The following is an 11778-nucleotide window of genomic DNA, read 5'->3' on the forward strand; positions in this document are numbered from 1 at the left end:
CAAGCTTTCAAATTCATCTGCATAAAATTCATATCATTTTATTGACATCTTAATATTTGTGGTATTTGTAGGTTAGTATTATTTTTATTACTAGTATTGCTTATAATTTATCTTTTCAGTTCAGTTCAGTCGCTCAGTCATGTCCAGCTCACTGCGAGCCCATGAATTGCAGCATGCCAGGCCTCCCTGTCCATCACCAACTCCCGGAGTTCACTCAGAATCACGTCCATCGAGTCAGTGATGCTATCCAGCCATCTCAAAGTACTGGAGTTTCAGCTTTAGCATCATTCCTTCCAAAGAAATCCCAGGGCTGATCTCCTTCAGAATCGACTATTTGTGGTCAGTTTTACCTAGAGCTTGTCAATTGTCTGCCTTCCCAAAGCACCAGTTTTTGACGTTGTTGAGTTTTTCTAGTGTTTAGTTGTTTTCTATGTTACTTACATCTGCCGCCATCTGTGAAATGGAATATCTCTGGCCATATCAATCAACCAGAAACGTCATAGCCGTCAGCGATTTCAGGGCTCCAAATGTGAATGAGAGCTCCCCCAAACGGAAAACAATGTCTGTGATCCAGCAGATTCCCCACCCCTCACCCCTACCCCCACGGTGACCGCTGAGGAGCTGGGGAATGCAAGAAGCAGCCATCCTCTGCATCTGCCACCCAGTAAGGTGAACAGGAATGGAGGATGTAAACAATTAGGAAATAGGACATGGCCCCAGATAGCAGAGGTGCATGTGAAAGGAATGAATTCAGTGAGTCCAGAGGCTTGCACCTTCCCGTACACAGAAGAACACTAAATTCCTTAGCTAGGTATCTGGTTTTCCTTACTAACAATAGTCTTTGATGTTCAGACTGCCTGCCCACTTTGTTGCAAACTTGTATATAGCCTGACTCCCTTTCCTGCCTGTAGGAGCAGTTTTCTCAGGGTTACTGAGATGCTGCCCCCTGGGTTCAGAGTTCCTAATAATGCCCACCAAATAAAACAACTCTCTTATTTACAGGTTGTGCCTAATATTTTTTAGTAGACTTATCCATGTTATTTTTTTCCTTCTACTGATTTTGGATATTTTGTTGCCTTCCTTTATTTTTAAAGTTGAATGGTTGACTCAGTTTTTAGCTTTTTTTTTCCTGTAAAATGAACATTTAAAACAGTAAATTGTTATAGCCACTGCTCACAAGCTTTTGACACGTAGCACTTCCATTATTGTATTGTTCTAAATAAATTGTACTTTTCATCATGAATTTTTCTTTGGCTCAAGCATTATTTAGAATTATGTTGCCTAATTTCAAAACAAATGAGGCCATCTTGTTTTATTCAGAGGGGAATGCTTATACTCTCTTAATTAAATTGAGGTCTGTAAAAGTGTGATCTTTTTGATAGCAATCATTGAATGTTTTTGGGATCACTTTATGCCTCAGCATGTGATCAATATTTGTATATGTCCCATGCCGCCTATGGGGTTGCACAGAGTCGGACATGACTGAAGCGACTTAGCAGCAGCAGCAGCATATATGCTGAAGAAGAATGTGATTTCTGTAGTGTTCTGTATATATGTTCATCAAAATAAGCTTGTTATTGTTAATTACATTCATTTTTCTTAACTGTTTACAAGTAATAGGAAAATATGTGTTAAAATCTTTAACAGTATACTCAGATTTTTTAATTCTCCTGAAATTCTTACAATTTTTCTTTCACATATTTGATAGTGTATATAATCTAAAATTTTTACTTCCCATTGAATTCCATTTCTTATCCTGAAATAGTGATGAGACAATTCTTCTAAGAAACATGAGACTCACTGGTTCACTTAAGTCAGCTCCATGACATTTTGTCTTGTTGGGGAGTCATGGTTTTCTTTCTTTCTTTCTTGCTCATAGGAGGGCAGTATGTAAGACTTTTATTTTTAATGGATCTTTGACAGGTTGCCGCATCTCATGGCTTCAGGGTATTTTGGAAGTTCTGCTCTGTTGGTAGCACACTTCTTATGAAGATCAGTGGAATAGAGGCAGGAGATAGACGGACTCCAGGCTAGGCATTTACAGCTGGCCTCCTGTTCACACCTCCTGAGGTGAGAAGACGAGCTCCAGGTTGGACATTCGTTACCAGCCCCCTGTTTATAGTTCCTGATGCAAGAGACAAACAGGCTCCAGGACTACATATTTGTGACTGGACTCCTGTCTCTATTTTGAGATCGACACGTTAATATAAAAACCAGCAACGGAAATAGAGTAAATAGCTGGACACTGGACATTTTTATGGCAAGGACAGAGTGAAACTAAACCCTGTTAAAAGATTTCCATCCTTGTGGCAAGGGAGACATTTCACATGCTCAGAAAGACTCCTTGGGGGACCAAAGGAGGTAGTACCATCCCATAATATGTGATGATAATATTCCATAGGCCTCTGGGCTGGAATCCATCTTGGAAAAAGCTTGCACAGGCATGTCAGGGAGGGTCTTAGGGTAGGTCAGGTGTGGAAAAAGAAATCAGATAATTGGTTAGAGACAAACAGAGATCCAGAAAAACTGCCCCATGTGCATAACTTCACTGCCTCTTTGCTGCACTTCTCCCCACCAGGAGGGGTACTCACATCCGGCCTCTCTGGGTCTGCATCTCTGTCTTGCTTCCACATTAACTAAGCAAACCACTTCTCTGTGTGCTCTTCCACTTGTGCTATGTCTCTAATAATAAACTTTATACTTGCATGAATAGTTTTTGCCTCTGGGATAAATGCATTATTTTTGCTGGGGGCAAAGAAAAATAGCTTCTAGCCTCTAGTCTTTGCTGTCTGGTGGCAAGGATTCCTGTTTTTCATACAGGCTTTCCAGATCCGATGCTTAGGCAGGGAGTTAGGACCTCACTTCATGCCACCATTCACTGCTGCCTCGCACCAAGATCAGAATTGTTTCAGAATTTAGAAAATTATAATTTTTCCCAATAAGGGCTGGTAAATATGGGCATTTTCCCAATGCCATTTCCACCATTTCAATGTCCTTAGTTTTGTTTGTTAGATTATTTATGGGTGTCTTATACAAAGACATGGTAATGGATTAATATCCTCTCATGGCATCCAGGATACAAAAAACATATGTGGGAGTAATTTTTTAAAAATGAGCTGTAGTTTCATATTGGAACACACACCAATTGGCACCTCTGTTTTCTCTGAGATTATTCTTCAGTGGAGACCTCAATGCTGTGTGTGTACCATGTGACTTCACTCCCCTGCCCATCAAAGAGTGGAGGCTGTGGGCTCTTGAACCATGCATTGTGAAGAAAATTTGGAATATGGATTTAAAAGTATGAGACTTGATCTTGTGAGCTGGAAAGACACAAAAACATGGGAGACGGAGATGACATTCTGGTTTAGCCATCTTCTGCCATGAATACAGAGAAAGTCATCAAGATGGAAAGAAGAGAGAAGTTGAATTTGAGAGGAGCAGAGAAGAACTATATGTGGTTTCAGAGAGAAGGAGCCTTGGGTCTTGCAGCCAATATAGTTCCAAGACCCAAGTCTTCTCCTTTTCTTTCTCTAAGAATAATTTTAGATATTCTAATATCCTTGCAATACCCTTTCCCCTCTTTTGGCTTATGCTACTTTGAGTGGATTTCTGTTGATCTGAAATGTTACTATGCACATCAACTATAGGGCAGTCTTCAGAGCAGTTGATGGTCTTGGAACTATTCCCAGAGCTGTGGTTAGTAGTGTCCGAGGCAGCTGAAGGGGCTCTTTATAAGGGACAGGTCCTGAATACAGGCTAACGGTTGGGTCTAATGTACTTCGACAACTTGCTGCCACCATACAGCACTTTTGACCATGAGCTTTCCAAATAGAAATACTAAAGAATTTTAGTATAAACTGAACTCAGTGCTAAATAGGTTTATTGACTCTTAAGGAAACCAAACAGGACTAGAAGAGAACATTTCAGAATGATATGATAAACACCATTAGAACCCACATTTTTTTAAATAGAATATTCTGATGACTAAATCCACAGGAACTTTTTTTTTTAGTTCTCCATTGCTTCTTCACATAAGGAAATGTTCAGAATCCAGAGTATATCAACCTTGAAGCACTTTTCTGGGTACAGAATCGGGTTTGCTTCTGATAAAAAAAGAAGAAAGCACTATCAATGCCTTTTCAAGGACCCGTTTTTGTGGGGATGGTGGTGAGGAATGTTGCATAGTTCAAACCAACTCTGCAATAATTTCAAGATTTAGCTAGCTAGCCATAAATTAACCAATAAAGAGATCTAAAAAGTTGGTGTTATATTCGGTCCCTGAGTGGACACTCTGTTTCTATGTAAATTATTGTTTGAATGCTCAGAATTGGTGATTGTTTGAGCTATAAAAAACCAACAGATTCTATCAGCATTCTCCTTGCATTTAGTGATTTATGCATTTCTTGAGTTTACTCTAGATTCACCCATGAAAGGAAATATTTCAGAATGGTTAAAAATCACAGAATCCAGAGCCAAAATACTTGGGAATGACACAGGCAAGGAGTTTGTGTCCTCTTTCTGTGCCTGTTTCCTCATCAGAAAATGAGAATAACAATAAAGACTATCACATAAGACTGGGATCAGAAGCAAACGAGCTAACTCACCTAAAGCCCATTGAATGGTCTATGGCACAGAGCAAGCACTACTTAAGTGTTAGCCTTGATCACCACCTCCTGAGTAATTTGTGTCCTCTGTGGACAGGCCTGAAAACAGACTGACAATCCCACCAGCACTAACTTGGAATGCGCAGTAGGGGAGTTCCTCACCCTGAATCTCTTCAGCCATGTATGTTGGAATCCCCTTGCACATGGTAACAACGGATTCTCCAAACTGGTCCAAGTTGTTGACTTTGTCAGGCTTAACTGAGTAGATCAGGCTCTTGGGAGGTGGTCCCTCTGGTCCTCTACCCTGAAGCTGAGTGTGGGAAAGACAGGTGACAAGAAGGAGAGAGAGGAGTGTTAAACCCAGTGGTTTGTTGAATTTGGGAGTTGGATACAAGGCCAAGCAGAGACATTGCTTTGCCAACAAAGGTCTGAATAGTCAAGACTATGGTTTTTACAGTCGTCATGTATGGATGTGAGAGTTGGACCATAAAGAAGGCTGAGAGCCGAAGAATTGATGCTTTTGAACTGTGGTGCTGAAGAAGACTCTTGAGAGTCCCTTGGACAGCAAGGAGATCAAACCAGACCATCTTAGAGGAAATCAACCCTGAATATTCATTGGAAGGACTGAGGCTGAAGCTGAAGCTCCAATAATCTGGCCACCTGATGCGAAGAGCTGACTCATTGGAAAAGACCCACCTGATGCTGGGAAAGGTTGAGGGCAAGAGGAGAAGGGGACAACAGAGGATGAGTTGGTTGGATGGCATTACTGACTCAATGGACATGACTTTGAGCAAACTCCAGGAAATTGTGAAGGACAGGGAAGCCTGGCGTACTGCAGTTCATGGGGTCACAAAGAGTAGGACAACTGAGGGACTGAACAACAACAAGGCTGACAGGACATATTTCTTGGCTATAATTTTTCTATAATCAAAATGAAGAAGAACCAGTTACAACCCTGTATATCTCAACACTTTGAAATGTCCTAAGGGATTTAGCTGATTCAAAACCTCAGCCTTTCATAACAGCCTAAGTCTGAGGGTAAATTTACACTGAAGGTTGTAGCTCATTTGGTCATTTTATATTTCTTGGATTGAGCTATATGATAGTTTCTGAAAATGCAGTTTGTTTTCTTTCCACTGTCAATGAAAGATACCCACTTATAAGTTATACAAATATAAACTTAGGCTGACATTTTAGTGACAGTTTCCCTCTCCCTGCCCACCACACCTAGGGTTACCAGATAAAATACAGGACACCCAGTTAAATTTTGATTTCAGGTAAACAAAAGATCGTTTGTAAGCATGTCCCAAATATTGCATGGGACATAGTTAGGCAAAAATATTATCCACTGTTTATCTGAAATTCAAACCTAACTAGGTATCCTCTATTTTTGTTTGTTAAATCTAATAACCCTAACCCAACTCTTCTGGGAAAATGGCCTTGAAGTGTGGAGGAGTCCCCTTGATGTGAACAGAGCTCTGTTCCCCCCATAGGAAGAGTGAAGTGTTCTGATCAGACTTCAGAGGGGCTGGTGTGAGTCTCAGCATTTGAGTGTGATGGCAGTTGCCTCTCCTCAGGCAGTTCCAACTCCTCTTCCCCTTTTGTGCTGCACAGGACAATGTACTATGTGGTCAAGAGGGAGCAACTGTGACCTTCTCATTGTTTGTTAGAAATCATAAGACCCCCTCGAGCAAAGAATAAAGTGATTTTTGCTTTTACCTTGTTTTTCTTGGCCAGCATACCAAGGGCTTGAATAGAGGGCATGACTTCCTTGTTCATTTTGTGCACAAAGCACGACTTCTTCTTAAAGGATCTGATTACAGCAAAGCCCTATTAAAGAAGATGGTGGATGGTAAGCAGTATGTTCTCCAAGATGTCTTTCTCATCAGAAATTAGTTTCACCAGCAGAGGGAAATGGAATTGTGAGATCACAATGAACTGAGATAAGAGCGCTGGATCTAGCCCTGATTTGCAATCATATTTATTGCTGACATTTGTAAGCATAGATCACAAACTCTTTGAGGGACAGACGGTTGAATTCACTCAGACTCTAGCCCAGCAAGAGTCTTCCTACATGTTTGTTTTGCCGAAATAAATTTTAAAACACTATCATATTTTAATCTCCTTTGATCTTCACAACATTTCAAGGAGGCTAGCAGGATAGTAATTAGTTTTCTAATTGACCAGATGATAAAACTGAAACTACAAAGAGTTGCCTTTTCTAAAGGACAAGTTTTGTTAAATATAGAGCTGATAATTGCAGAGTTAGGTTTTCTAACTAGAGCCAAGTGGGTATTATTTTTTGTTGTTTTTTTAGGTGCCCTTACATTTAATTTATATTGTTACATACATTTACTTTGGTCCTTTTGAATTATAAATGAAATGCCAATTTCTGTCTTTTTAGGAAATTGACAATAGAATGATGTGGACTATGGTTTGACAATGGTAATATTATGAAGGTCTTTCATCTTTATTGAGGGTTTCTGCAGGTAAGGCCAAAGGATATTTCACTGGTATTATAGCCTCATACCATTCACTGGATTCTAATTAACATTCATTGACTTGAATTTTAACTTACTATTAGAAACTTATTGACAGCAATTTTATCTAGGAAGTGAAGCTGAGTAAGCAAAAGAGACACTTTTACTTATAACTATCTTGTTTGCAATTAGAATTTACATAAGTTTTTTTAATATTTTTTATGGTTAGCAAGCAGTTTTCATTATTGTTTAAAAAGAAATGCCATGTTTGCAAAGAACAGAAACTGCATGTTGACTACCTACACTTCCGTAATCCCAGAGGGAATTCCAGGAGGCCCATCCATTGTTATTGTCAATATTGGCCACGCCATGTTCATTGTTGACACTCACTGACTGCTGCCCACTTCCACCACTGTTGTTGTTATCATTAACGTCGATATCCTGAAATTTACAAGAAATTGACAACGATTTAATACCACTTTTCTCTTTTTTTGCAAATGCATTTTGGTAATACACTTTAAAAAATGAAGCTTACATAGTCAGCAAGAGTAGGAGTCAGGAAGATGCCAAGAAGTCCAGCAAAGACAATCTGAAATCACAAATAACATTGGTTTACTGTTAAATGGCAAAATGATGTCCTCATCATCTTTTTCTAGCTAAACTTATAAAAGCTTATAAACTTATAAAAGCTAAACTTATAAAACTTACTAAATTTATTACTCTGTTGAGTGATCTGTCTTTTCTTCTTTGATCGTCAACTTTTTTAAACCGTAGAAAATTTAATGATAATGTTGAATTGTAGGTTAGTTATAAATAATTATGTTGATTGTTTCAGAATTTTTAATGTAGGTCTTAAGAAAAACTGATGAAGTATAAGTATATTAACAAATAGCGTTGACACTGAATAGCATACATGGCATGGAAATGGTTTTAAGTTCTGAGAAGCAGACCTGAAAATGAATTAAGATAACTTTCCTAATGTGGTCTAGAAGTCAAATAGGACTAATTTCCAGATCAAATTATTGACCTGAATGCTTTCTTCTCTTCCTAGACCCCCTAATCTCAAAAGCAGTCTTTTTATTAAAAACATTTTTTATTGTGGTGAAATGCACACAATATAAAACATATTATTTTAACAATATTTAACTATATGGTTCAGTGACACTAAGTACATTCATATTGTTGTTCCTATTTCCCCTTCCCATCCCACCCCCAGCCTCTGGCATCTATCAATGTACTTTTTGACTCTATGAATTTAACTATTCTAGATATCTCATGTTTAAGTGGAATCAAACAGTATTTGTCTGCATCTACAAGGCTGTGGTTTTTCCTGTGGTCATGTATGGATGTGAGAGTTGGACTGTGAAGAAGGCTGAGTGCCGAAGACTTGATGCTTTTGAACTGTGGTGTTGGAGAAGACTCTTGAGAGTCCCTTGGACTGCAAGGAGATCCAACCAGTCCGTTCTGAAGGAGATCAGCCCTGGGATTTCTTTGGAAGGAATGATGCTAAAGCTGAAGCTCCAGTACTTTGGCCACCTCATGTGAAGAGTTGACTCTTTGGAAAAGACTCTGATGCTGGGAGGGATTGGGGGCAGAAGGAGAAGAGGCCAACAGAGGATGAGATGGCTGGATGGCATCACAGACTCGATGGACGTGAGTCTGAGTGAACTCCAGGAGATGGTGATGGACAGGGAGGCCTGGTGTGCTGCGATTCATGGGGTAGCAAAGAGTCGGACATGACTGAGCGACTGAACTGAACTGTGTATATGGAGAAGGCAATGGCACCCCACTCCAGTACTCTTGCCTGGAAAATCCCGTGGACAGAGTAGCCTGGAAGGCTGCAGTCCATGGGGTCGCTGAGGGTCAGACTCGACTGAATGACTTCACTTTCACTTTTCACTTTCCTGCATTGGAGAAGGAAATGGCAACCTACTCCAGAGTTCTTGCCTGGAGAATCCCAGGAACGGGGGAGCCTGGTGGGCTGCCGTCTATGGGGTCGCACAGAGTCGGACACTACTGAAGTGACTTAGCAGTACTGTGTATATATATATTCAAAGCAATGGGTTAGTAACCAGGTTGGATATGAATGATGAGAAGCCAAAGATGGAGTATCTGGCTATCAAATGTGCTTAGTAGAAGGGAAGTCAATCACTGTCCCAGGATACCTGGGTAATCATACTTGTCACTGAGTACATGATACTGGTTCTCAGAACACAGAGCTTTATGCAGGATGCACACTTCTGGGTCCCTGTCTTCATTTTCTTTGCCTGGAACAAAATGGTTTGAGACCTGCACTAGTGATTCAACATAATATTAAAAAAAAAAGTTTGATGTATCCCCTGATAGTTTAAAAGGAAGGATGAAAAAAATCAGATCTGGAAGAAATTTTAAAGATCTATTAGTACAACATAATTCTTCACAGATGAGAAAATGGAGCTTCAGAAGTTGAGTGACTTGGCCAAGGGTGTACCTTTTGTTCATACCACAACTGGAAGAGAAATCAGATCTAACCTGTGTCTGAAGTTCTTTTTTTTTTTTCCTTAACCTTCCTATCATTAGCACTTATTTCCAGAAAATTATTTCACACTTGTAACTCCATTATGAAGCAGAATCTACTGTCCTATATTTTAATGTTTAGTATGTCAAAATATGAATGTTTATTCACCCTACTCTAGCCCTTTTGCATCCTGTATGAGACACACAGCATCACTGGTTGCTTTGGCAGAATTTTGCTATCCATTTGCTACTCTCTTAGCCTTTCTGAGAGGTTCTTCTGTCCTTTCTCTTCTCTGTGCCAAGGATTAGACCAACGAAATTGTAAGCACCAGTCAGATATTTAGCAAATTTTCCAGTGGGCTATGAAGGGGATTCTTTGGCACGTTTTTCCCACTGCTTTTTCCTCCTGTCCTTCAGCTCTCTCCCGGGACTCAAGCTAGGCCAAAACTAATGAAACTCAGGCCCTGATGTCTCACTGCAAAAATTCATTGAGAGACAAAGTTTTAAGAGGTGGAGTTGTTAGGATCCAGAGAGAAGCCACTCTTCAGGGTGTGAACCATTGCCAAGGAATTAGGCCTGGCTAGGTTTTGTGAGGGGGTGGAATTCAAATGCTAATGAGCGGGAGGATCATCCCTACCATTGGGGAACCACCCACTCCTCCCTCTTTTGACCTGCCTTGGAGCTGTCCTGCCACCTCTGGGTGTGTCTGTTGCTTTATAGATTGGGGATTAAGGTTTACTTGAATTTGACTTGTCATCTTAGACCCAAGTGATTTTAATTGGTTTACATTATACCCTTGTGCTATGTCATTCTTTCAAAGGTTGTGCTCTGCCCCCGTCCCTCCTGTTTCATGCTCTTTGCCTGAGCCCCATCCAGACCGACAAGTTTGCCTCTACGATCTTCTGGAGAGACAACCAGAAAATAGCTGGCCTTGGGAGGGAAATACTCTATAATATCCAACTCCCTAATCCTACCCAGTAGAGAAGGCAATGGCACCCCACTCCAGTACTCTTGCCTGGAGAATCCCAGGGATGGGGGAGCCTGGTGGGCTGCCATCTATGGGGTCACACAGAGTCAGACACAACTGAAGCGACTTAGCAGCAGCAGCAGCCTTTTACATGAAACAAATGAGATGATGAACTAGCTTCATGCTTTTAGTGTTTTCATGAATATAAGACTATAGACAGGGTTCAAGGCAAAACTTTGCTACTTAGAGATCCATTTCACAGGAGGAAATGTGACAGTAAGTCTCTCACTAAGTTATTTTGATAATAAGCTTTTTATCTTGCCTGAACCTGCTCAGTAGTTTTTTTGTGAAAAAAGGAATTCAAGAATGTAATGAAAAATCAGATATTTTCTATAGAGTTAGCAGCTGTTTGCTCTGTGCCCAGATCTGAATCAACAGATCCAGAAAGCAATTTTTTTTAAAGATAGCATAGTATAAGATGCTCTGACTAATCCCAGTATAATTATCCTTTTCTATGGAGATGCTTATAAATGCCATGATTCCATAAGAAGGGATTATTCTTATTTCTACAAGTTTTTCCATGACAGTGATATTATAATAAGAAGCATACTCCCACTTAGCTGAGAATATTAGCAGTTTCCAATTATAAGGTAATAAATTAAAAAGGAACAATCTACTCACTGTGAACTTCATCTTGACTTCACCAAAGCAATGAAGCTGAGATGACTGGTATGCATTCAGATAAAAAGTGTTCTCATATTTGTACTTGGCCAGCTTTACTCAAGCTAGGTGTGAACAGGTGGGGCCTAAGGCTTATCTTTCTCCATTTTCCATATCTGTGCCACATTCCGGCATACCAGGAAGCCTTTTGGAATATCCACCTGGTTGGCAAGGCATTTTGACATGGAGCTGATCTGACTCACTATATGTTGACATTGAAGATATCAAAATGAGCAGTATGATTGATGACAACTTCTGGTCCAATTGAAGCCGTGGCTGTGGGTATTTTATACATTGATATTACTGAGATTTGGGAAAAGAATCATCCCTAAAATCAAACAAGATAAGAAACTATGGACCTTGCAGAGAGCAGCTCGTGCAAGAACGTGGCATGGCTTCCTCTTAGTACCTTCAGCTGAGCCACTGTGATGTTTTTACTTGGGCTAAGACTGAGCGACTGAACTGAACTGAACTGAAGCTATTCTATTAGGGCTTCCCAAGCGGCGCGGTG

The 11778-nt window shown here is 40.1% G+C and overlaps 1 protein-coding gene across 1 annotated transcript; it reads right to left on the reverse strand.

Moving 5' to 3' along the window:
* Nucleotides 1-3863: 3863 nt before the first annotated feature.
* On the reverse strand, nucleotides 3864-11277 carry GKN1 (gastrokine 1). The gene is made up of 6 exons (XM_069586312.1): nucleotides 11229-11277; nucleotides 7620-7673; nucleotides 7388-7525; nucleotides 6324-6434; nucleotides 4767-4914; nucleotides 3864-4103 (listed from the first exon to the last, which is right to left on the reverse strand). The coding sequence occupies exons 1-6, from the start codon at nucleotides 11238-11240 to the stop codon at nucleotides 4009-4011; spliced, it is 558 nt and encodes a 185-aa protein (XP_069442413.1). The 5' UTR covers nucleotides 11241-11277; the 3' UTR covers nucleotides 3864-4008.
* Between the last annotated feature and the right edge of the window lie 501 nt (nucleotides 11278-11778).

The sequence above is a fragment of the Ovis canadensis genome, chromosome 3 (assembly GCF_042477335.2).
Source record: "Ovis canadensis isolate MfBH-ARS-UI-01 breed Bighorn chromosome 3, ARS-UI_OviCan_v2, whole genome shotgun sequence".
In the NCBI taxonomy this organism is placed as follows: Eukaryota; Metazoa; Chordata; class Mammalia; order Artiodactyla; family Bovidae; genus Ovis; species Ovis canadensis.

Coding starts and splice junctions, on each gene's coding strand:
- GKN1 (XM_069586312.1), bottom strand. Junction 6,435..7,387: donor CCCTCTGGGATTACGGAAGT/GTAGGTAGTCAA, acceptor CTTCTTTAATAG/GGCTTTGCTGTAATCAGATC. Junction 4,104..4,766: donor CATGGCTGAAGAGATTCAGG/GTGAGGAACTCC, acceptor TTTTTTTATCAG/AAGCAAACCCGATTCTGTAC.